The following is a 27,817-nucleotide window of genomic DNA, read 5'->3' on the forward strand; positions in this document are numbered from 1 at the left end:
GAGGATAATTTAATATCATTACTAAAAGTGTGTATATCCTTATGCCACTGAGAAGATTAGGAAGGGGGTTATTAGGTAAACCCTTGTCTGAAACCCACTGAATCACTGGGCCTTTTGCAAAATGATTGGTCCTTTTTTTTTCTAAAGATAGGTTTTAAAAATTAAGAGAAGATCCCAGAAGCTGAAAGATAAAAAGAACATAGATCTTGCATGTGCTTAGAGTTCTCTTCATAGACAAAGGAGTGAGGTAAGATATTAAATCTTTGCTCTGCTCATAATCTTAAGAACCAGAGTCAATGAACTCTGCAGAAGAGCCTCCCAAGCTCACCCTATCTGCTTGTGCGGGTCAGTGATTTGCATAGTACAGGCATTTTAACTCTTGGTGAGCAGGAGATAATATGCTTAGGTGGGTTGTACAACAGAGCATTGTGACAGTGTGATATGATAGTATCTTTCCCTAAACTAGAAAAAGAAGACATATCTTCTTGGTTTTAATACATTTTAATTTTACAGACTTTAAAACATTATTTATTGGATAGAGGCAGAGAGAAATTCATAGGGGAAGGCAGATAGAGAGGGAGAGAGGAAAGGAGACACCTGTAGCACTGCTTCACTTCTCATGAAGCTTTCCCCTGTAGGTGGGGACTGGAGGCTTGAACCTGGGTTCTTATATACTGTAACTTGGACACTGTATTAGGTGTGCTACCACCCAGCCCTATTAACAAACTTTTGAACGTAAAACATCTACTATTGTGTTCCTATTATTAGAATTTTATTGTACTACTTCTGTTACAATATTAACTAGACACTGAAATGTTTTCATGATAAAGATAGCTATAGTCATGGTTATCCATTCCCTAGTCCAAAGAACAACACAAGGAATAAAGTCATCCAATTCATTAACTCATCAACTATACAGGATGTCACCCAAAATAAAAGTCTGGTCAAATTAAAGTAGCATGTAAACAGTCTTGGCTACCCTAAGAGGAAAAACAAAAGCACATTTATAGATATTTATAAATATATCTTAAAATTTAAATCTTAAACTGTAAGTAGTACAGATTTACCTAGATACTCATTGGCTGAGTAGTAGCAACAAATTGTGATTTTTATGTAGTAAGTATTTTTAAAGCTTAATTTCACGATTTATTTTTTAGATATTTCATCTGAAAATGAGAATTATAATTATTCTTGGGCTCATGGGAGCCACAGTGTCAGCCCCAGTAAGTGATGTCATGGTACAACTGATCTCATTGCTTAAAACCTATTTACAAATCTTTCATCATTACTGATTTCTGTCTGTTTTTAGCTTATCCCACAGCAACGTCTTATGTCTGCAAGTCACAGCCATGAGGTTAGTTAAAATACTGTAAAATTTTTGTGTAAACCCAGTGGGGGATATATCCTTTCCTTGACTTATCCTATAAGCCTGTCTCCTAGGTTTTATATTCAATGCATTTCCAATATTCATATTTATTTTGTATAACAAGTTACCTCTGGAATGTTGTACCACTTGCTCAGTTTAAGTGTAAATTCTTCAATAATGAGATAGTATCTATTTTCTACATCTTTTTGTCCTGGTAATACTTAACACAGAAGTACAGTGATGTTTTAAGATTATAAGATGACTAATTAAACCAGCAAGATGAACAGTTAATGTACAAACTCCTCCAGTAAGAGGAAATTAAGTCCAAAACTATAATTCCTATAATTTTGTATAATCTTAGTGCGAACACATCTAACCTTGAAAAGAAATATGACCCATTGATACTGACTTAAAGTATACTTGCAGTAAGCATTATTCTTCATAGTTTCAGCATGTGTGATGACTTTGTTTTTAGTATTATCTCTCCTTTTCTAGTTACTTCTGAATCTGAACAATGGTCAGCTTCTACCCTTACAGCTGCAGGTACCTGTACCACAATAATTTTTTGTTGCTCATTTCTTTTTCTTATTTTATTAGTAATTTAATATTGATTTACAAAATTATAAGATAACAGAAGTATAATTCCACAACGTTTCTACCATTAGACTTCTGTGTCCCCACTCACTCCACTGGAAATGGCAGTAATTCTTCTAAGGTCATAGATATAGGTTGACTATTATTTCTATAATTTTCTATCTATATTTCTATATATTTGCCCATTTTTCTATAGCCCTGTCTTCTATTCCTTTCTAAATCATACCTACATCTTTGCTACTCCAGAATGTCCTTCCTTTTTCCCTCGTCTATCTATGGGTCCTAGTGGAATTAGAGTTCAGAGCCCTCTGGTCATCTTCCCCTAACACTTCTCCCCTTCTGAGTATATGGACCAAAATTATTTTTGTGGGAAAAGAAGGTAGGAGTTCTGGCTTCTATAATTGCCTCTCCACTAGACATGGAAATTCATACATCGACCTATAGCCCCAGCCAATTTATATCTTTCCCTAGTCAGGTAAGACTGGAGAGGTGAGGTTCCAGGATACATTGGTGAGGTCTTTTTCCCAGGAAAGTCAGGATGGAATCACAGTATCTGCAACTTGGTGGCTAAAAGGTGGTCAGATTTAAAGCAGTAAAAAATGTTTAATAAACAGGAACCAAAAAATAGAAATAGTGTTGCTCACTTCTTATGGTACTTTGTATGAGAACAAAAGGTTTTCAAGTTCCATTTCTGAAATCTCAGTGTCTAAAGTTGTCAATTCGTCCTACATTCAATTATCATTTGTTAGAAGAATGAAATAAAAACATGATTGAGAATTCGATATGCTCCAATGATCATGTGATTATTGGCATTATGAAATAGTTAAATTACTATCTGTTGCAAAGCAGTATTCAACTAACCTGTTTTTTAATAAGATTGGAGCAGTCTTAAGGACACGACTCAGTGTACAGAGCAAACTGCATGAGGTGATGGGTTCAAGTCAGCCCAGAATCATGTTCTGATCTCTCTGCCTCATTCAATCTCTACCTTAGCAAATAAATAAAGCTTTAGAAATGAAACAAGATTTGAAACCAGTCTGTCAAGTACAAAAATTGTGCTCTTTTATCCAACTCATTCTACTGCAGATTTCTCATGGCCACTAGAAATTTAACATTTCTGTGCTCTTGTCATGATTGCTCATATGCCAAGATGCCACCCTTGTCTACAACATAGCAAAGAAAAGAGAAAATCATTTACATTTCAGTCTATTTACTGCTTAAAAGTAAATTTATTTTCACTTATTCAACATTATTAACAAAACTATAGCATTCCAAGGATTTAGCTTTACACCTCTATACTGTGCCTACCACTGCTTATTCTGTAAGTACACTACCACTGCTGCCTATAAGACTCACTGTGCCTACCACTACTTATTCTTTACACCCTCCTTTCCCTCTAAGAACTGTCAGCTTTCACCAAGTATTTGAGATAGTTTTGACTTGGTTTATTTGCAGTTTGTTTGCTTTAGTTATTTATAGTCCACATGAGTAAAACTATTAATGTCTCTTACTTCCTTATTTCATTTAACAGTCACCTTGATTTTTATTCATTTTGTTCCAGAACTCAATAGAGTAGTGATCCATTGAGTACATACCACAAAATATCTTTATACAGTCATCTGTCCACAAAATCTAAATTCTTTATAACACTGGGAAAAAATGTCTTTTCTTTCTTCTGCTTCATTTTTTAAAGTGTATTAGTGATTTAATATTGATTTACAAAATTATGAGATGACAGGGGTATAGTTCCATACCCTCTGCTTCATTTTTTGTTTGCTTTGTTTCCATTCTTTCTTTCTTCCTTGTCATAGTATAATTCCAGAAGTGGCATAGACACAATGGAAATACTTCTTTTCTTTTATTTCTTTCTTTTTTGTATGTGTCCTTCCAGGGTCCATTTAATTCATGGATTCCTCCTTTCTCTGGAATTTCCCAACAGCAGCTGCAAGCTAAATTTCCAGGATTCTCTCAGTTCTCTTCACCAGCTCTAGATCGCTTTGCTAGACTGTTCCCAAATCAGGCATCTTTCCCAGGACAGGTTAGTTTACCTCGAGGTACTCAGGCTGGGCAGCTGGACCCTTCACAGCCTCAAACAGTCACACAGACTCCACAGAACCCTAATCAGGTAAGCTGTGACTCTTTCTGTCTTATAGAGAGCTAGATGTGAAAATGTTAAATGTGAAAATGAATACAAATCATCTTTTAACAACACAGGAGATACTGAGTAGTCATTAAAAGTACTTCACTGTCTCCCGATTTTTAATATGAAAAATACAATTTAAGCAAACTAGAATTATAACTACAAATCAAAATGTGAAAATGTCTTGGAAATAAAATTAGGGAAATTTCATTTAAAAAATAAAGGTGTGATTCATGATGGTACACATAAAATGCCTTTTTATTTTCATGTAAGGTTACTAATATAAGTCATAGATTTCTGTAGCTAGGTTTAAGAATAATAGCTCAGGAATTTTTAATTGAAAAATCAGGTATAGCTTTTTATGTTTCCTTTCCTTTCCTTTTTTTTTGACAGGCACTGCCCTATCTAGTATCTTTCAAAGTGCCTCAAGAACAAACACAGGTACATGAATAGGATGACTCTGTTGAATGCATGTTTTACATTAGTAACTCTGACTCCTATAGCAGTGCTATGAAACTTCATGTGATGAGATCACTATCTCCAAACACGTATTGCTGACTAGTGTGTTTATCAATGCTACATTCACTTAAGAACTCCTAAGGAAAATATAGCTAAAAAGTTTCCAGAATCCTTGAGTTTCCAGTTCCCATCCTGGAATTCACTTACCTCCAGGTCAGATCCTCACTAGACATGACTGGCTTTAAGAGACAGCTCAAAAGAAATACAATAGATTGACCTTGCCCAATTCTCAGTCTTATTCAGAAGGAGAAGCATTAAATTGATACAATATGCTGTGATATGGTGATAAAAAAAAATGCCCACATTATTTATCAGCTAAGAAACTTTGCTCAAAATATTTTCATATTCTTGTGTTTTTCTGTTTTTTTTTTTTTACACCAGAGCACTGCTCGGCTCTGGCTTATGGTGGTACAGGGGATTGAACCTGGAACGTTGGAGCCTCAGGCATGAGAGTCTGTTTGCATAACCATTATGCTATCTACCCCCGCCTATTTATCAATGTCAAATGGAACAGTTTCTATTAAATGTGAAAATATCTTCAAAAATATTTTTTAAAAAACCTAAACTTACAAGTTTAGGTTAATTAACTTTTTAACATTTTGCTTTTTTACTTTAATGAGAGATACCAAGAGCTAGATCAGAGCACTGCTCAGCTCTGGTTTATGGAGGTGTTGAGGATTGAACCTGGGATCTCAGAGCCTCAGGCATAAAAATCTTTTCTGCATAACCATTATGCTACCTCCCCAGCCCTAAGCTAATTAATGTCATGATGTCTTTCTAAGAAATAAGAAAAGAAATAAGTAAAACTATTAAACAATTGATCACTGGTTATTTCATAAACATTACCACTTAATTCTAATGTAATTGTATTATGTAATTCTGTTCCAATCCTGTTATAAAACAAAACTTACTTCTAGACACTATCTCATTCACAACCATAAGTATTTAAAGAATTAGCTAAATCATAGTGAAATTACTTCATTTTGCAGAACAAGAAATCAAGTTTCACTGGGATTAAATTTCCAGCCCTAATTAAAGTAAATAGCTGAGTTGGAAAATTATTCTTTATCCTTCCCTTTTACCACTAAACTAGGGTTTCTCCACCCTGGCTTTGCATTAAAACCTCTGGTGGTAAGTTTGAAAATAGAAAACTGACTCCTACATAGCTAATGAATCAGTGTACCCTTCATAGTAGACCCCTAAAATGTTTAACTTCTAAAACACTCAATAGGTGGGTGATTTCATTCTTCCTCAGGACTAAGAACCACACATAAAATACTTCTCAGCCCATATTTTTAAGATTTATGATTAATATAGTCTCTTATTTATTCAAGCAAAACAAACACCATGCAAACTTTATGTATGTCCTATTATGCCTTTTTTTCTACAAACACATATATTGAAGCAGAGAGACTTTTAATTGAAAGTTAACACATGACAATGTACAGAGTATGACTGCATGATTTTCCCCCTTGGATTTCTTCAGGCTTTTTATAATATTCTGTAATTCATATGAGTGATTGTTTAATAAAATGGCAATTTTATTTTATCATATACTTTATTATTTTATAATTATGTGTCATACATATGTTCACATGTTGACATTAGAACATGCTTAAAGGCTCTAAAGGAAACTCATATATTTTTGTTTACAAATAGATGCTTCAGTACCATCCAGTTTACATGCTACTACCCTGGGAACAACCTTTACCAACAGGCACACAGTCACCTCCACAAACAGGACAACAGCAGTTTGAGGAGCAGGTACTGCAAATATTTGATTTTTATCTAGTTCCCTCTGAAAGTAGAGAGGGCAAGATAAAACTGCAGAGAATACCTCAGTGTATTTTGTGTAAAAAATTGTAATAGTTTGCACCTGTATTTATAAAAGAAGACAGTGCTTTCTTCTAATATATCACTAATTCGGAAATGCTGCAGTGCTGGATTAAAAAAAAAATAAAGTCCTTGAGTGAACTTCATTAGCACCAGAGGACAAAACATGTGTTACATTGAAAAGTGAAGGTTTTCGACTTTCAATGATCTTCCAGCTTTCATCTTGTCCCCTGCTACATAAAAATAGTATGTATGAATTATATATTATTTTAAAATATAAATAGCTATCATGGATCTGTATCTCAAGATGACAAGATCTTGGGATATAGTAATATAACATTATATTGAGTTTTTGTGAGCCTGAAATATTTTTTATTCTACTATTAACTCATTTGGCTATACATGACTATAACTCTTTTAGTTAGAATAGAAAAATAATAATAGCTTTATCATCACTATGAAATTTTTAAAAATTAGAGAAAATTGAAAATCATGTTTAGTTAAACAGTAAGTGTAGGCTTATTTATGTTCAAAAAGAAAGGACTTCTTTATTTTTATTGGATAGAGACAGTCAGAAATTGGGAGGAATGGGGAGATAGGGAGAGAGACAGAGACAGCTGCAGCCCTGCTTTAGCACTCAAGAAGCTTTCCCTTTGCAAGTGGAGACTGGGGACTCAAACCTGGGTCCTTGAGCACTGTAACATGTGCATTCAACCAGGTGCGCCACCCACCCGGTCCCATGAAAGGACTTTTATTAAATCTAGAAATCATATTAAAAGAGCAGTTGATAATTTAAAAACCATTTTTCTCATCTACAATATATATGAGCTTTAAAAAAAGCATTGATTACATCATAATAAATATAATATGTAATTATCACAACATAATGATTAATGATCAGAACTGACCTACATGTTTTTCAAAAATTAACAGATGCCATTCTATACACAATTTGGATATATTCCACAACAAGTAGAACCTGTAAGTAAATGCGTACGTTCCATCTTACAAACTGAACTTTTGCAATGAATTAATGTATAACCCGTAAAACATGCCTTTCATGAAGTTAAAGACTATCATGAAAGCGTTCCTTATTGAACATCATGGGAGAACTATAGGGTGTCTTAATAGGAGGTGCCTGGAATGACTTCTCATAGGATATTGTCTTCTGTTAGGTAATTCGGGAAATTTTTCAAGGAGCAATGGATGATTCACTCTAGACTGAGTTTTCTCAAGAATTGAGGTTTATTCTGTGGCTGGGTAATTTAACAGCTCTTCTTATGAGACAAGACAAAGGCTACAATTTGTAAAGAAATAAGATCTTTCACATAAGCTAGGATGCAAAGATGCCCAGCAATTTTTTTTTGTGATTTATTTAATCACTGTGCTTTAGATTTCATTGTAGTCTTCTTTTTGTCAGACTTCATGTTCACAAGCAACAATGTCTGATGCTTGTGATCTATAGGGTTATCAGTGCTAAACATACTGGCTGGGGACTGCTGACAATGCTATGCAAACTCATGACTACGCTAAAGCAGAAACACTGGGTCAAGTCAGTTTCCTGATGTCAAGAGAAGTTTTCTCTTTGCCAAATCTAAATTATCTTGTTTCTTTAAGAAACTCATTTAAGAAGAGGTTAGGAAGTATTTAGCTTCCTAAGTGCAAAATATAAACTATCTTATGGGTTAATAATTTAGATTTCTAAAACTTTCCAATTTTTCAGGTTATCCCAGGAGGGCAGCAACCAGTGGTCTCTGATCCCTTCATGGGTATAGTTCCTGAAACTTTTGTGATGGTAAGATTTTTTTTTTACCATACATTGCTACCTACCAGAAGTCAGGAAGAGACAACTTAGAGGTTCTTGCACAACTGTTAATTTTAACAACACTTTATTGTAATTTTTATAAATTGCTACTTCTCCCCTCTGTAATCTTTTGCCAGTCAAGATTCAATTACTCAGTTCACCAAATATTTATTGGAAAATTCTCATATTCCAGATAGTCTTCTAGATACACTCATTTAAAATCAAACATCAAGGGACATCCACGTTTACTGGAATAAATTCACAGTCCTTACATAGGATAGGTCATAATCTAGAAAATAGAGGTCTGTACTTTTTAAATAAATTCCTTGCTTCACATATATCAATCTTGTTGCTTTATATTCTTCCTGTGTTGACCTTGTACTTGAACCTGTAACTGCTTTTCTTTCTCATTTTCTATAGCCAGCAGGAGGAGTGATACCATATTTACAGAAAGAAATAAACTTTAAGCATGCCAGTTCAGGAATTTCCATTCCTTCAACTACACAAAATCCCAGTACAACAAAATTATTTGCTCCTGCTGTAGACCCAGCGATTACCCCAGAACTCATGGAAGAGAAGGTAGAGTAACCAAAGATTGATTTTATATATAAGAACTTGTTGCTTAACAAAAAGTATAAAGATAGTTTACAATAGTCTAGAAATTCAGAATTAACTTAGTCATGGTAATGAGAAAAAAAGCTGATGATGTAGCAGAATCTACATTCTTAAAACTGATTTTAAGAGGCCAATAATTACTTACTGAAAGTCAGTTACTATATATATATATTATTTATTTATTTATTTATTTTTTACTTAACAAGAGATGTTATGAATGTACGTTTCTTACTAGGCCAAGACTGGTAGCCCAAAGGAACCATAAGATGTCCTACTAATCATTCAGAGTTTTTGGTAGGTATTTGTCAAAAGGTATGCATTAAGTACCATAGTATATCCTAAATTAAATTGAAAAAAAAATGTCAGAGGGAACTAGTGAAGAAATTTGCCCAAAATGAAAAAAAAAATTAAAGCGTATATACACCTACAAATAACAACTTTGGTACTTTAGCAACTTAAAATGTGAGGAAATTTTTATTTTTATTATTTTTTCCTTTCTACTTTATTGAATAAGACAATAAGAAATTGAGATAGGAGGGGGAGACATAGAGGGAGAGAGAAAGACACCTGCTTCATCATTCGTGAAGCATCCCCCCTGCAGGTGGAAAGAGGCTCAATCACATCCCCTGCGCATATGGGTAATGTGTGCACTCAACCAGGTGCACCACCTCTCAGCCCACTATGAGAAATTTTCAGAACTGTGTTCAAATATGCCATAATTCGATATGAACTCTGAAAATAAAATAAATTTACTAGGACCATATAAAAGACAGACTACAAGCAAGATATGCAGACTCAGTTATCCCAAATCATCACTTCTCTATAAGCTAGAAGCAGCAATATTGTCAATATACCTATAGCAGTGTGGAATAAAGTCTCAAAGTGATAAGAAGAAAAAAAAAGAAAAGAAATGCAGTCATATGGAAATTTAAAATTCCATGAACTTTATAAACAAAATCTTGATTTAATTACCTGTCCTAATGGACTTGTTTGACTGTGAACCTGGTAAGTTTTGACATATGTTCAAAAATGGAATGGTACCACCAAGTAAAAATATAATCTGTAAAGCAAATACTTGGCTTGAAAGAAAAACTAAAGTTCAAAGGGTTTAAAATCTCCTTCCTGCTGTCTATGAGTCTAAATTTTTCTAAATTGACACTCACTATTATTCACATGAGAGTACGTCTATATGTATATGACTATTTGCATGTGTACTATATAAATCAACTAGTTAATCAGAAAAACAAGACATTTCAGTAGTGTGTGGCCTTGATTCTATGCAGCATCAAGTAATTTTTTATTACTTGATCATCAATTAATGACAACAGAAGTAATTTTTTATTTATTAATCAGTTTAGAAAATGTCTAGGAAACAAGATATTATATTATTCTTTTATCATGTTTTTCAGGGGAAAGGTCGTGATGGCACCTTGGATATTATTTTAGGCTATTTGCTTCCTCAATGCTAAAATTCCTTCATTGCAATATAAAAAATTGACTAACTACTCTGAATTTCTTATTACATATAGATATTACTAACTCATTAAGTCATAAAAATAATGCAATCACACCGTATGTACTATCTTTACAAATATCCTATCCTTGCATACTCAAGAAAGCTAAAATTATAATAAAGCTAATATTATTGAAACGATTGACTAATTGCATGAATTAATGATGCTCCTGGGAAAGTGCCACCTGTAAGAATAAAGATATACTGCCAGTAAATTTGTGAGTGTGGTTATTGGTACTAAGGTGTGTACCTAACTTTGACTTATGCTAGTACTATACTAGACCCACCTAGCTAGATTCTTCCTGAAGCATTCTCCTTTTATTGGGGGTTAATGGTTTACGCTATAGTTGTTGAGTTTCATCAGATTTTTATTTCATTCTTTTTTTTTTTTTTTTTTTTTTTTTGCACTTCCAGAGTTATTGCTGGGGCTCAGTAACTGCACTACAAATCCACTGCTCCTGGAGGCCATTTTTTAAATTTCTTTTCCCTTTTGTTGCCCTTGTTGTCCATCATTGTTGTGGTTATTATTGTTGTTGTTATTGCTGTCGTTGTTGGATAGGACAGAGAGAAATGGAGACAGGAGGGGAAGACAGAGAGGGGGAAAGAAAGATAGACACCTGCAGACCTGCTTCACCACTTGTGAAGCATCCCCCCTGTAGGTGGGGAACCAGAGACTCGAACCAGGATCTCTACGCTGGTTCTTGTGCTTTGCGCCATCTTCACTTAACCCACTGTGCTACCACCCGGACCCTCATTCTGGTTTTAAACCTTCACTAGGTCACTTAGCCTGGCCAAACATCAATTTTCTCATATTTAGAGCAGAATTAACATTACCTATATTTATTTTACTCAACTCTTTCTAATTTTTAGCTTTTGTTTCCCTCTTAGTGTTCTTGAAAACTTGATTTGCATAAGTAATGGCATGGCCCAGGTAAAGGTGTGGGAAGAGATTACACATAGATTTTAAGGTTCCCACATCAGAGGCTTGTTCATTTTGTGTTACCTGTGTTGTAGTTACATTTCTAGTTACATAGTTTACTCAGTTTGTGACCTCATGTACCTAACTTAGAGTTATATTTTCCTTGTTTGTAAAATAGAGACAATTTCTAGTGTAGCCCATGGGACTGCTGTGGATATATACATAACACATTTCACATAGAATATTTGCCACCTTCTAGAACATAAACATTTTGATGATATCTTAAATAATATAAGGCTAACTTTTTTTCTTTTTTTTTTTTCCTGCCTCCAGGGTTATTGCTGGGGCCTGGTGCCTGCACCACAAATCCACTGTTCCTGGAGGCTATTTTATCTCTTTTGTTGCCCTTGTTTTTTATCATTGTTGTGGTTGTTATTGTTGTTGTTGATGTCGTTGTTGTTTGGATAGGACAGAGAGAAATGGAGAGAGGAAGGGAAGACAGAGAGGAGGAGAGAAAGACAGACACCTGCAGACCTGCTTCACCGCTTGTGAAGCAACCTCCCTGCAGGTAAGGGAGCCAGGGCTCAACCGAGGATCCTTACACTGGTACTTGTGCTTCGTGCCGTGTGCGTTTAACCTGTGCTACCGCCGACTCCCAAAAGCTAACATTTTTAAACTATGTGGATCCATTAGAATGTACTATAATTAGAATTTTTATGAAGCATAGAAAGTGTTTTATATTTTACTATTCAAAGAAAAATTAAGAGGGAAAAGGGGACTTCAAATTCTAGACCATGAACATAGAAATGAATTCTGTGCCTCCAGGAGACCAGATTCGATTTCACCACACTGTCATGTAGAAGCATCACTGTTATTTCAATTTTCAAAGCTATGAATAAAAAGGGGGGATATTTAGTACCACTTTAATCCTGATAAATGGGTCATTTTAAAAGGTTAAGAGATATGTCTAAAATAAGTGAATAGAGGGACATGAATCAGATCCTAGGTATGTGCCTTTGCAGCTACTTTCTTAATCTCTGCTTAAGGACTCTGTTTACAGAAAAGTATCTGTGCAACCCAGACAGGATGTTTTATATTAAAATATTTAAGCCCTGGGTTCAGGGAGCTAGCTCAACCTGTTAAAGCACCAACTTGCATGTCTGAGGCCCCTGAGGCTTGAGGTTCAATTCCAGCACTGCCTTTGCCAGGGCTGAGCAGCACTACGGTATCTCTGATTCTTTCATAAAAATAAAAAAGGCAATCTAAAATGTGATAGAGGGGGGTGGGCAATGGCACACCTGGTTGAGCACACATGTTACAGTGATAAGGGCTAGCTAGGTTCAAGCCCCCATCCCCCTCCTACAGGGAAAAGCTTTATGAGTGGTTAAGCAGTGCTGCTGATGCTTCTCTGTTTCTTCATCTGCCCCTTCTCTTTTGATTCTATTTCTCTCTAATAAATAAGCAAAATAATTTTTTTTAAGTCATAGAGACCAGGAAGAGCTTTCAGTAGTAATTTCTGAGGCCCTGGATTCCATCCCCAAAAAGATTTTATACTGGCGTAGAGCAATGATCTAGTCATCTTCCTCACCCACTCACTCATTTTATTTCTCTCATAATAAATAAATATTTTGAAAATATTTAGGCTCCATTCAATAGTTTTTGTCATCAATGGGACCCTTTATTGCTCCAACCTGATATTTTTCAGGCAGAGAAGAAAGAGAGAATGTTGCAACATGATAGTTTCCTTCATGACAAAGCAGGTGCACTAGTGAGGTGAACTCTCTTGCCAATCCACAGTTCAAACATTCTAAAGAATATGTATTGGTGCACATAAGGAAGTCATTGAAATGTAACCTTTTGTATTTAAATGAATACTATCATTTCAAGATTAATACATAATATGAGAGAGGGTGAGAGCACTGCTGTTATATGCAGTATAGGGGACTGAACACAGAGCCTCAAACATGCATGTCCTACACTTTACCTACTGAGCAATATCCTTAGCCAACTAAACCAATATAAATTTTAACATAGGTAAACATATTCTATATTTACAAATGAAAATTTTAAATATAAAATATGGCAATCTTTCTCATTTGAGTCATATGAGAAATATCAAAACATTAACTAAATTTGGTGTAAGTAACAGATTCAGCCTTTGAGATTTTCTAAGAAAATGAAAGATTTTTTTTTAAAAATATCAAATACACAGACAAACAATAAAACCATTCTTGGCAGGAGCCTATGTCTTAATCTTTATTTGAGCTTCATAGTTAACATGTAGGTGGACCAGAAATATTTTTAGGGAAGATAGTGTCAGAACTAGGAAGCAGAATTAGGGTGGAGGGTTGCTTGCAAACTTGAGTAATCTCTTACCTCTCTTCAATTACATTAGGAACTAGTCAAATTATATACTTGAACAACAGATATTTAATTATATTCTATTACTGGGCCATCATCATGTTTGGTAACAAGTAAATCAGTACTGAAAAATACACAATTCCCTTTTTATTATTTGATTAGACCGAGACAGACAAATTAAGATGGGGTGGGGGAAGAGAGAGAGAGAGAGAGAGAGGAAGAGAGAATGAAGAAGAGACAACTACAGCACTACTTCACCACTTGTGAAGCTTTCTTCCTGCAGCTGGGAACAAGGGCTTGAACTGGGGGTCCTTCCATATTGTAATGTGTGCACTGAACCAGGTACACCACTGGCCAGTCCCTGCATTATTCCTATTTTAAGGAAGCTCATTGGAGTTTATTAAAAAGGAAACTGCATGAGAAATTAAGTTTTCCCAGTATCTTGTTTTGAAAGAAATTTTCAAACCACCACCAGTAATACATTATACCAGAAACCAACTACATGTCACTAATAGTCAATTTTTAATAATCTGTAGCTTTTCTATTATTAATTTTATGGATCACAGTACAACAAAAAATTTAGAATAGTGGAAACAGGAAAGAGTACTAGAATACATTAGATCACAACTACATGAAATATAAAAAGACAAGGGCAACATAGAGAAGTATCTCAACATTAGAACATATAACTTGCACAGTAAAGGCCAGATGTCCCATGCTCAATACTCAAAATCATCCTATGTCAGAGCTTGGTGATGCTCTGGTATGCTGTTTCTGTCTCTTTCTCACACTTACTTATTTTTAACTTTATTTATTTATTTCAATGACTGAGACACACACAGAGAGAGGAGAGCACTGGGTTATGCTTGTGCTGGGAACTGAATTTGGGACTGCAGAACCTCTGGCATGAAAGTCTTTTATATAACCATTATGCTGTTCCCCAGAGTGCACATTTACTCTCTCCCTCCTCTATCACCAAAAAAAAAAAAAAAAAAAAAAGAAGGAAGGAAGGAAGGAAGGAAGGGAGGAAGGAAGGAAGGAAGGGAGAAACAGGAAGAACAGGGAGGCCGAGAGATATCTCACTCAGAAAGCATACCAAGCACATGGACACAGCATACAAGTGGAAAACATAAAGTAGTGGAGTGGGGGTCCGGGTGGTGGTGTACCTAGTTGAACACACATATTATAGTGTGCAAGGACCCAGGTTTGAGTCTCTGGTCCCCAACTGCAGGGGAAAAACTTTGTGAGTGGTGAAGCAGTATTGCAGATGTCTCTCTGTCTCTCCCCCTCTTGACTTCTGGTTGTCTCTATCCAATAAATGAAGATAATAATTTAAAAAAGAAAAAGCAGTGGAGTGATACTGTAGTATCTCTCTCTCTTTGTCTTCCTTTGCTTCTCAACCTCTATCTGAAATAAAGAAAAAAACAAGATTCCACCAACAGAGATGGAACTGCACAGGTATGTAGCCCTAATGAAATCTTGACAGCAATAAATAAACAAATAAATATGGCACTGCCAAGCATAATTTTCAATAGATTATAACTAATGCTAATAAGATACTTAGAAAATTCTATAAAGAAAAATACATAAATAAGAGTATAGAGCAATATTATGCAAAGTGACACACTTTGGATATGGAATACATAAACTCTAAAGAAGAATCATGCAAATAAAGGTATTCTTTTGGTAGTTAATCACAATTTCAACAAAACAGTAGAGGCTGGTTATTCACCAGTTTCAACACATCGACACTGCTGACGATTCAGTGAATAATATTAATGATCACAGAGAAAAAACTGTCAAACCACAGACTTCACTATTCACTTCTCAGGGTATATAACAGTCACCATTTAAAGGAACACTCAATTACTGTTTCTTAAAATAGCAGCTAAGAAACGGAATTGACTGATAATTTTGAGGTAAGAAAACTCTTAATTATTAACTAAAAGAGAGATGAAGGACAGACAGATAATTTCTTTTTTTTAATATTTATTTATTCCCTTTTGTTGCCCTTGTTGTTTTATTGTTGTAGTTATTATTGTTGTTGTCATTGTTGGATAGGACAGAGAGAAATAGAGAGAGGAGGGGAAGACAGAGGAGGAGAGAAAGATAGACACCTGCAGACCTGCTTCACCGCCTGTGAAGCGACTCCCCTGCAGGTGGGGAGCCGGGGTTCGAACCGGGATCCTTATGCTGGTCCTTGAGCTTTGTGCCACCTGCGCTTAACCCGCTGTGCTACAGCCCGACTCCCAGACAGATAATTTTCAAGCACATATATACATATATATATATATAATATATATATATCCTATAATGTGAAAATCAAAATTATTCAGACTATCTTGTCATAGTTGCTTGAAATCGTAATTTAATCAGGTAATTATCTGGGAGCATTCTTATTTTTAAAGCACTGTCCAGACATAATAAGTTTATATTATAGGATTATAATAAATAAATCTTTGTGGGGATGGAGTTCTAGGGGTGGTATACTGAACCTGTTGCAAAGATTCGTTCTTTTGTGTCTGAATTGTACATGTTTCAAGTCAGAACTAGAGGGAAGATGTACTACTAAAGGTATCTCAAAAGAATGAACACATGCTTAATTGCTGTACCCTCCTGTTTTCTCTTTAAATTTAGCTGTAGTTACATTATTTATATATACTAATTTATTTTTATCTTTATTTGTTGGGTGTAGACAGGTAGAAATCAAGAAGGAAGAGGGAGATAGGGAGAGAAAGAGACAGAGAGATACCTGCATCTCTGCTTCAACACTTGCAAAGTTTTCCCCCTGCATGTGGGGACTGAGGGCTCAAACCCCCCTGGTCCTTGCGCATTGTAACATGTACACTCAACCAGGAGCATCACCACCTGGCCCCCACTATATATCAATTTAATACAAATTTTACTTTGTATTTTTCTATAAATCCTTGAATGATTTGATGCACTCAGAAGGTGGATTTAATTTATTCAAAGACATCATTTGTATTCCTCAGCACACAGTGATATATTGCTATGGGTAACATAGATTTAGAAGTAGGAACATAAAACATAGTTGATAATCATGTTTTGATGGTACATCAAGATCTAGAAAACTCTATGATGTAGCTTATAGATCTATCTCTTTGCTTAATTTGGTTTTGATTATCCTTGGAGCCAGTTGAATATCTTCCTGTTATAAATACCCAAGTTCAAAATTACCCTGCCCAAAATACTGTATATATACATCTTGTAGCTTCTATGCATAATATTTACCACACTACCAAACATTGTAACAATAAATATCTGTCTGTCTTTATTGGTTACTGGGTGACAGAAAATATGTATTGTCATTAAACCCCTGTTAATACCTAGCACATTTTTAGACAGATATTATGAGATATTATGAGAGAGATAAAGAGGCAGAGAAAAGGTGAAAAAGACCAGAGCACCTTCAGTATGGTGAGAGCTGGGCTCAAACCTGGGGTAAGCATAAGGCAAAGGCAGCACATTAATCAAGTGAGTTATTTTGCCAGTCCTCTGGAACAATTTTTTGCATATTCAAGTTATGCTGTGCATATGAAGATGTACACCTGTGAGGTGTATACATATGTGTATGCATTTTGTACTTTTTTTTTTAACTTTTTATGTATTTGTTTATTTTGTCTCCAGGGATATTGCTGGGGCTCAGTGCCTACACTACGAATCCACTGCACCTGGAGGCTATGTTTTTTGCTTTTGTTGCCCTAATTTTTGTTATTGTTGTTGAATTGGACAGAGAGAAATGGAGAGAGGAGGGGAAGAGAGAGAGAGGGGTAGAGAAAGATAGACATCTGCAGACCTGCTTTACCGCCTGTGAAGCGCCCCCCCTGCAGGTGGGGACCCGGGGGCTCGATCAATCCGGGATCCTTAAGGTTCTTGCGTTTAGCGCCATGTGCACTTAACCCACTGTGCTACTGCCCAGCCCCCTCATTTTGTACTATTTCTTTCTTATTCCAGTATTCCTATAAAATCCTGAACTTAACTGAAAATTTGAAATCCTATGTTTCCCTAATTATAAAATCATTTTGTACTTTTAGAGATTTACTTTATTTCTTATGAGATAGAGTTTTTCTTGAGAACAAAACAAAGAGGCAGAGAGAAAAACCAGAGCACCACTCCAATACATATGGTACCAAGGGTAGAACCAGAAGTCTCAGGAATGCAAGTGCAGTAGTGATCTACAGGTTATTTCTCCAGACACCATTTGGTAAATTTTAATTCCAACTTTGGATTTAGATAAAAAGTCCAGTTGAGGGGGTCGGGCAGTAGCGCAGCGAGTTAAGCACAGGTGGCGCAAAGCGCAAGAACCAGCCTAAGGATCCAGGTTCCAGCCCCTGGCTCCCCACCTGCAGGGGAGTCGCTTCTCAAGCGGTGAAGCAGGTCTGCAGGTGTCTATCTCTCCCCCTCTCTGTCTTCCCCTCCTCTCTCCATTTCTCTCTGTCCTATCCAACAACAACAGCAATAACAACAACAACAATAGTAACCACAACAACTATGGACAACAAGGGCAACAGTATGAGAAAAATGGCCTCCAGGAGCAGTGGATTCTTAGTGCAGGCACGAGCTCCAGCAATAACCCTGGAGGCACACAAAAAAAAACCAAGAACTTTCAGCAATGCTATATATATCTGATACCTATGACAGTGTCTGACTCAATCAGTGATCTGGAAATCACTAATTAATAATGGAGTAAACATGAAGAGAGAGACCTTCTGGCGGATCCCCTTTCAAACTCGAATGTTCCAAGCTCTCTATAAAGTCTATACCACCACCATCATTCGTATCATGATAAAGAATAGAATAATGGAGCCAGGTGATGGCACATCAGACTGAGTGCACACAGTTACAATGCACAAGTATCCAGATTCAAACCCTTGACCCCCACCTGCAGGGGGAAAGCTTCACAAATGGTGAAGCAGGGCTGCAGATGTCTCTTCTCTCCCTCTCTCTCTCTTTCTCTCTCACTCTCTATGTCCCCTTCCCTCTGGATTTCTCTCTATCTCTATCCAATAAATAAAATAAAATGAAATAAAATAAAATAATAGAAACACTAACTAATGATATCATTCTCTAGGGACATTGCAGATTTATGGCTGAAATCAAGTAATATATACATATTTACCGTATTGTGACAAAAAATTTAATGAAGGTCTCTATGCTTCATGATCTATTTCCCCATCTTATGTTATGGTTACTGCATTACTATTTAATTCAGTTCAAATTTCTCAAATATTTATTAGCAATTGTGATTGGGAGAAAAATGTTTATCATTAGGGTTATACAACCTAAATGAAAATTAAGCAAAGTGGTCTTGAAATATCCTTTCCCAAATGGCAAAAATAGTTTCCTCTAGACAGCATGAATTTAGGGGTTTGCCTGGGACAAATACAAATCATTCTGTCATGATATTTTGTTTTGAAATTTACTGAAATCAGTAAATAATCACTTGTCCTTATGTTAACATCTCCTATGCAAACTGAGGTACTATTCCATTCCAGAGCTTTATTTTTATTATCATGTACAGAGAAGCAGGATCCTGATAATATGCAAATATTTAAAATAATTCATAAAACACTACAAAGCACTCTTTATATAAATTTTTTCTCCAGTAGTAGATTTATGCCTTAAAAGTAAGTGACTTGCCTAATATCAAATAGATATTCATCACAGAAAATATGACAAAAGTATTTTCTCAATTCATGTTAGTGTTTGGCTCTGTTGACTTCTAGGGTAGTTCTGAACAAGATGAAAATCCTCTTCCTGACAACAGCCATCCTGGCAGTTACTGTTGCTTTACCAGTAAGTATATATGTCTAAATCCAGAGCATTTATGCAGTTTTGTTGTAATTAATCAATCTAGAAGTAGCTTTCTTACAGATATTACATTCTACTTTTATTTATTTATTTATTCTCTTTTGTTGCCCTTGTTGTTTAATTGTTGTCATTATTATTATTGATGTCATTGTTGTTATATAGGACAGAGAGAAATGGAGAGAGTAGGGGAAGACAGAGGGGGAGAGAAAGACACCTGCAGACCTGCTTCACTGCTTGTGAAGTGACTCCCCGGCAGGTGGGGATCCTCACTCCAGTCTGCACTTTGCACCACCTGTGCTTAACCTGCTGTGCTACCTCCCAACTCCCTACATTCTACTTTTAAGCATGTCTAACACCTCTCTCCTTAATCTTATATTATAGAAAATAATATAATTGTATACTGGTGAGTGTATAGTTTAATTTCCTGTAGTCTTACTTGGTATATTGGTGAATTTGAGGCATTTAGCATAATACACATTGACTTTTTTTTAATTGTCATCTAGGTTATCACTATGGCTCGATGCCTGCACGATGACTCCACCCCTCAGAGTGGCCACTTTCCCCCCCTCCTTCCTTCCTTCGTTTCTTCTTTCCATCCTTCTTTCCTTCTTTCTTTCTTTTAAAGGCAGATAGAGAGAAACTGAGAGAGGAGAGGAAAGCAGAAAAGTAGAGAGAGAATAACAGTTACAGAGAAAGAGAGACACCTACAGCACTGTTTCACTGTTTGTGAAGTTTTTCTCCTGCAGGTGAGGACCAGGAGGCTTGAACCTATGTCCTTACACACAGTAACATGTAAGCTTATCAGATGCACCACCACTCAGCCCCTACACATTAATATTTTGGAGGATGGTAATAATTTCTACAACATTTTCTAGAAAAATCAAATCCTAGGTTTAAAAACTGAATACTATAAAACAATATTGGGTAGTGCACAAATTATTTTCCTCATATATTTGTATATATTTCATAGCTATTTTGTTTTGTTTGCATGAATTTAATTTCATCGTTTGAGTTATAGGTCTCTCAAGATCAAGAGCAAGAGAAGCAAAGTGTAAGTTATATTTTCTTTTTTTTTTTACATTTATGTTTTGTATATGAATTTCTACTACTTCAGTCAAAGACATCCCCTTATCCAAACTTTAGAGAAAGCACTAGTCATGGTATTAGTTCTTAACTGAGGTTAAGATGTCAGGGATTCTGATCCCTGCTTTTTAAAAGAGAATTATCTTTGAATCACAACAGCAGTGAGACCGAAATTGTAACTTGAGCTGCTCTGTGATAAATTGGTTCATATTTTCACTAAAACTATATAGCCTAATAAAAATTCATAATTATGCAGACCTCCACTTTATTTTAACTCTACAAAGATCATGCAAGCAACATTTTAAAAATTTTAAATAAAGCTTGAGAATTAGGAAGTGTGAATGAGCTATGATAATTTCACCAGTGGCAAAATCACTAAAGGCCTATTTTGGTCTAGACAGTTAATTAATTTTTTTTCTTAAGGTGATATACTTTGAAAAGATGGGTTTTTATTTAGAAATTTGTATGTTCTTTCTCTTTTTTCTCTTTTTTTCATTGCCACCAGGGTTATTGCTAGGACTCAGTGCCAGAACTACAAATCCACTGCTCCCACAGGCCATTTTTTCCTTTTTATTTTTTCTTTCTATTTTATTTACTAGAATAGGAAGAAATTGAGAGGGATGGGGATGATAAAGAGGGAGAAAGATACAAATCTGAAGACCTACTTCACTACTCATGAAGCATCAGCTGAACCCAGGTCCTTGTACATGGTAACATTTGTGTTCAGCTGGGTATACCACTGCCCCGCCTAGAAATTTATTTGAATTTCTAGAAATCTTGTCTGAAATTAAGCAAGGGTTTGAGACCAAGAGTATTAGTAGTGTTAAGGAAATAGAAATTGGTAGGAACATGGATAGATCACCAATAGAGAGGGGGAGAGAGAGAGAGAGAGAGAGAGACAGACAGAGAGAAAAGAAGGAAAAAATAAAGAGGATTCTAAAACTTGACTAAGGCAAAGATTTTGCATAAAAGCAAAAAGAGGAATTTGGTGTTCTCTGCTCAAACTCCTTCCTGGTCATATACTCATAGGAAAATTACTGTGATAATAAGGCTATGAGTAGAAATATACCAACGCATGTTTCTCTCTTAATTTCCTAAAATAATGCTAGCTAATCAAATTCCTGCTCAGATTATACATAGAAAAAGTAAATTATTTTAGAATTTCTAAAACCTCTACCAAATCCATGAAGAGGCACATACTTAGGCTGCTTTATAACTCTCCTTTGTAAAAAGTAAAGGAATTTTTTTTTAATATCTTGTTTCCAACAGGCCAATTGGAACAATGAGTCACCATCACAGTTTTATTTTTCCTCTTACCCATATTCATTTGGCCTATTCTCACCATATGTATACCAAAGATACCCACCGTTTAGATAATATCTTCTTCCTATTTCAATACCTGTGCCTTCCACTACACCGTCCCCTCTTCGTGAAGAGTAAAGATGAGTCCCAGAACACTTTAAGATGAAACAGGTGGTGAGTAGAAATAGCACAAAGTACTATTTTGTTTTCTAAGTTTGCTGTTAATAGTTTGGAAAGTACCATTCATTGAAAATTAATAGAATATTTCTATCTAATCTCATTAAGCTAAAATTTTATTTCAGTTTTCTTCTCTGATGAAAATTGTTAGGATTGCTACTCAGTATGTGTCCTTCTATGACCCAACCAGCATAGTAACTTAAGTCCATCGTTTACTGTGATATAGCAGGAACAAATTCTCTCTTTTGAAATTACTTTTATAAATATTTTACATGTTCCTCTATCCACAACAACTTTGAATTTGGGGGGCTGCATAAAAGGGGTAAAGAAGGCATAACTTTCACAAAAGCAAAAGTTAACAATAAATGAATGTGTGAATTTAGCATCTAAAGGAGACTTTGTTCCTTAGAAAGTCATATATTTTTCTAATTAACTTAAAAATATTGAGCCTAGCTTCTGACTTTTACATGACAGTAAAACCTTAAATTTTGAATGTTCCACCTATGAGACCTTATAATGTCATCATATTAAAAATAAAAGTTGATTGTCAATGACCAAATGAATTGGAAAAATGTAGATCAGACTAAAGATTACATTAACATTCAGAAGATGTTATAAGACATTTTCAGTTAACACCTCCCACTACTGGCCTCTTTTTCCTTATTCAGTCTTCTTGAGTAGAATTTTTTTCCACAGGCCTTCAGCCATATATACTTTAGAAGCAATATTTGCAAATAAAGAGCAAAATAATTTATAAGTTCACAAGCAAATGGCCCATCGAATTAATAACTTTATTTACTATCCTTTGTTTCAGGTCACTATAAAACTGAAGGTGAGCCATGTTCCTGAAGAATCAATATTCATGTTAATAAAATTTAATGCAATTCAATCTCTAGTAGTCCTCTTTGGTAAATACAAAGTATATTTTGGTTTCCTATTTCCTAAATGTACATTGTCATTAAGGATGAGGAGCAGGTGTAGATAGCAAATGGTTAGCAAAGAGACTTTCATACCTGAGACTCTGAAGTCCTAGGTTCAATCCCCCCATACCACCATAAAGCAGAGCTAAGCAGTGCTCTGATTAAAAAAAAAAAATTAGGGATGCAAAATTGGGGCTGGGGAAAATAGTTCAATGTTTTAGATCACAGTATTAACATGCCTAAGGCCCCAAGGTCACAGCTTCAGTTTCCAGCACCACTGTAAGCTAGAATTGAGCTATGCTCCAGTGTCCTTCTCATTCTCTCTGTCATAAAAATAAACAAATAAATAAATAAACCTAAAGAGAAAGAAGGAGGGGGAGGGGGCAGAGGGAGGGAACAAGGAAGAAAGAAAAATATAAAATACAAAACTGAAGCACAATTCATGAGGTAGGGCATGCCTTGCCATGCACTAGGCCCAGTTTTGAGCCCCAGCATCCCATGGGAGTGTCATGGCACCAGAGGAAGCTTTGTTAGTGTGGTGTCTATTCCTTTCTCTGGCTCTGTTTGAATGAAAAAAGTCAGTGAGGTGTGGTGAAATCAAGCATGATGAAACCCTGGCACGGAGGAAAAAAGAAATAAAGGAAAGAAAAGAAAAAGAAAAAAGCTGATAACAAGAGGTATTCTTCAGTATGGTATTTATACCCTGCTCATAAATTACAGAGTGCTTTTCAAATTACAACACTGAATTGTCACACAATCTCTACACAACAGTCAAATTTCAATGACCGGGAAACTGAAGATCATGAAAGTTCTGTGAACTTCCACAGGCATGGACACATTACATAGAAGAAAAGAAACACAACCAGGCCTAACCAACTCCTATGCCTTTGCTTCAGTAATATATGTATTAAAATTAATTCTGAACCTAGGACTCTCTAATGAAAGGACCAAAAACTGGCTAGTCCATCTGTTTTCACTTTATTTTCAAGTGAGAAAAAATAAAATCCATAGTGACAGAAGTAACTGTCAGGCCAAGGAGAGAGTATAGTGTTAATGTACCAGGCTTACATGAATGAGACTCCATGGTCCCCAGTTTAATCCTCAGTACTACCATATGCCAGAGGTAAGCAGTGCTCACTCTGGTCTCTCTCTGCTAATCTAGCTGCCAGTCAGAGCTATTTTCAAAACATAAGTTGACTTGTATGTCTTAACTTGCTCAATTGCCTTGGAAGACTTTTTATTGCCTCCAATATAAAATCTTACTCATTTATAATTAAAGGCTTCCACATTCTAAATTCAAGATGATTTTTGGATCCTCTTGTATCCTACTCAGCCTTTCTTAGATCTCTGCTGTCGCACTAGGTCTTCACTGCCAGTCCCCACAGGGAGCCTTCACAATTACACAGTGATGCCCAGAGCCTGTGGAGTGCTCTCCAGGGAGTGTGTGTTTCTCTGACCACTGCTTAATTGCAATGTATTTTTCAAGAACTCACTACCATATTATACCCCTCATGAAAACTTTTTTCCTCTCTCTCCAAACAGAATGAATCATTCACTACTTTGACATGCTTCCACTTTATTTTATTTCCACTTTTTATGTCAAAATTATTATAAATTACCCTCTAATAAAATTATATATTTAAAGGTATACATCCTTCTTCAGGAGATTGTAAGTTACTGGATTATTACAATGTCAAAATAGCTCATGTGGGCAGTATACCGCTTTACCATATGCACAACCCAGGTTCAAGCCTGGCCCCCACAACATTGAAGGAAACTTCAGTGCTGTGGTTTCTTCCTCTGCCTCTGTCCCTGCCCCTGCCCCTGCCTCTGTCCCTCATTCACCCCTCCCTCATTTTTTATCCTCTCCCCCCCTCCTCTCTCTGCCTCTTTGTCACAATCTATTTGGAAAAAATTTTTTTCTTATCTCTGATTTATACCAAAATATAAGTAAAAGTTTCCTTATTGTCAGAGAAAATAATCTTAAAATTAGTATTTAAATGGTAAGAGTTTTCTCTTAATAACACTAGCAAAATCAATCTGGTAACTTTGTGACTACAGAAATTGCAGGGCCCACACAATGTCAAGTAGTGAGTAAGATCTGTCCCAAGACAATGCAACAATGTACAGATACCATGTATGTAGTGTAATATTAACATATAACTAATATAATCATATATGTCTAATTTATATAATTAACATGACATAAATTAAACTCAGACTTTTAGTTTTTCTTCCAAGCATATATTTTCTTTCATATAAAGTAAAGGCACACCAATCTGGGGGGGGGAAGAAGGCTCAGTATTGGGGACCCATGCCTTTCAAGTATGAAAGACTGGGTTCAATCCCCACATGACATGAAAGAAACTAAGAAAAAAGCAAGTAAAACTCCAGAGATGGTGAAACCGTGTTTTATGCTCTATCCAACCCCACCAAAGTTTTCCTCTTTTACTATCATTCTTTCATTGTTTTTGTTTTTGCCATTTTTTCCATTTTATTAGATAGCACAGAGAGAAACTGAGAGCAGAAGCAGAAAGATAAAACACCTGAAGACTTGCTTCACCACGGTAAAATGTCCTCCTTGCAAGGGGGAACCCTTTCATTGTTTGTAATTTTAAAGAAAGTATTAAAGTAATCAAGTGAATGCACACAATAACATTTTTGTGGACATTAATGAGTAATGATTTATCCTGATTGTCAATTGCCGTAAATAATATAATGATCATGCTACCAACAAACCCTTAAAGGAGGAAGAGCTGGCAGGTGGTAATAAGAATAAACTGTCCTGAAGTAATGACAAAAGTCATCCAAGATTCTTCTTATAAAACAAGCCTTTCATTTTGTCACAATGGCAGCCTTTGTCCTCACAGGTAAATTACCAGGAACAGAGATTGCATTACTCTATCCCAGGTTTAAACTCTTCCCAGCTGAAACCCATAAGCTGGCTACAAATCAAGGTCAGCTGAATGAGCCACATGACACTTCTGCGGGTAAATTACTGTCTTCCTTGGCCATTTTCAGAGATTAGAGCCTCTTCAAACATTGAATATCTGTCCTTCAGTATTAAGAATCACTGATTCCTATTAGGACTATGGGAAGGAAGACAAGAACAACAAAACCATCCTCAATATAATATAAAAAGATCATTTGATAAGAATTGTTTCCTATAGCTGTCAGGCTGGAGACTGAGGAAAGGTAATCATAAGAAACCAAGATGGAAAGATATAAATATGAGAGGAAATCAGCATCCTCAAGAGGTATCAAAGAGGGGCAACGATATACCTTAATGTAAAAGTGTTCAACAGTCCATTGTGGTTAGCTTTAGACCTAGTAATCTTAGCATGCAAATAGAAAAGCCTAAATAAAGAACCACAAATAGTCTAGTCTTAGGTCTAGACATCCTCCTCTCCTAGCCCTACACTTCACTTCCCTCAATCACTCTATCTACTCAACTAACTACACAAAAGAAAGTAAGAGATATCTCCTAATCGCTTCTGACAGCATCAGCGTTATTGTCACTCTCTCTCTGTATCTAAAAAAAAAAAGACAATAATAATAGTAACAACAATAACAAATTTCTCCCATAGATTCGCAGTATAATTCTTGGACCTGACATTTACTTGATATAATTTTAATATAATTTTAATAAGAGAGAGAAAGAGAGGTAAACCTAACCTGGGTATCTATTCAGAATGGTATGAGAGAAATGAAAGTCCCAGGGAAGCATTAGGGTGTCAAGAGGCTCCCAGGATCATAATGGATATGTTCTTATTATACTTCATTAATTTTAATCTGTGAGCTAAGTAGTGGACACAAAGTCTGGGATTCAAAAGGTACGAAAATGTGAATTTATGTTTCCACTAATTTCAAAGTCATAATTACATTCATTCTGGGTTTAAGGAGATATAAAATCACAGGAAGATAAGAAACTGTACACATGTGACAACAACTGCTAGTGAATTATGATCCTCCTTTCCGATAGTTATTAAGTCTCTTTATAATCTCAAGTGTTCTCCTTATCAATGTTCACCAGAAAGCACTTTTATCTCTATGTGTTTCTGTAAGCATCAATCATGAACATCTACTATATTCTCCCAGTAATTTGCTTTTATTAAAAACTGTACATATGCATGGTTTATTTAACTAAATTATCCACAGGAAAGAAAAATCATGGTGTTCCATTTTACTAGTGCTGAGAAAATTTTTAAGAGAATTTTTGTGCTATTTCTTCACAATGTTCTCATATTATAGTAATGGTTTCTGAGCTATACAAGCTCCTGAGCCAAAATGTTAATATTCTTATGACTTAAGACTTAAGAAAAGGAAGGCTAGAGAGATAGCTCACTTGGAGAGTGTACTTGCTTTTTCATGCGCATGAGCCAGGTTTGAGCTTGGTTCCCAATGCAGTAAAGGAAGAGCAAGTGCTGTGGTCTGTGATCTTTCAACCTGTCTATCTCTGGCTCTGTCTCTCTATCTGAAAAAAGTTGGTATGAAGTTGTGAAGCCCCAGTGATGACAAAATAACCTTGGGTTCATACTCCCAGAGGATTAAAGACTAGGAAAGCTATCAGGGGAGGGATGGGATACAGAGTTCTGGTGGTGGGAATTGTGTGGAGTTGTACCCCCTTTATCCTATGGCTTTGTCAATATTTCCTTTTTATAAATAAATAAATAAATAAATAAGACTTTGTCCAACACTATCCAAGTTTGCTAGGAAATTTCACATTATAAGAGCTCAACTTCTTTTTTTTGTTTGTTTCTCATTGGAAAATATCAGGATATATGAACAGATTATCACAGTCTATCTAAAACAGTCATTCAAATTCTAGCTCTCTTATAT

The 27,817-nt window shown here is 35.6% G+C and overlaps 1 protein-coding gene across 1 annotated transcript; it reads left to right on the top strand.

Annotated features, from left to right (window-relative positions):
- Positions 1-1,172: 1,172 nt before the first annotated feature.
- Positions 1,173-26,006, top strand: ODAM (odontogenic, ameloblast associated). The gene is made up of 11 exons (XM_007523556.1): positions 1,173-1,223; positions 1,310-1,354; positions 1,862-1,909; positions 3,852-4,085; positions 4,494-4,541; positions 6,279-6,383; positions 7,386-7,433; positions 8,176-8,247; positions 8,677-8,835; positions 19,412-19,481; positions 25,849-26,006. The coding sequence occupies exons 1-11, from the start codon at positions 1,173-1,175 to the stop codon at positions 26,004-26,006; spliced, it is 1,038 nt and encodes a 345-aa protein (XP_007523618.1).
- Positions 26,007-27,817: the final 1,811 nt, after the last annotated feature.

This window comes from Erinaceus europaeus, chromosome 3, assembly GCF_950295315.1.
Source record: "Erinaceus europaeus chromosome 3, mEriEur2.1, whole genome shotgun sequence".
NCBI lineage: Eukaryota > Metazoa > Chordata > Mammalia > Eulipotyphla > Erinaceidae > Erinaceus > Erinaceus europaeus.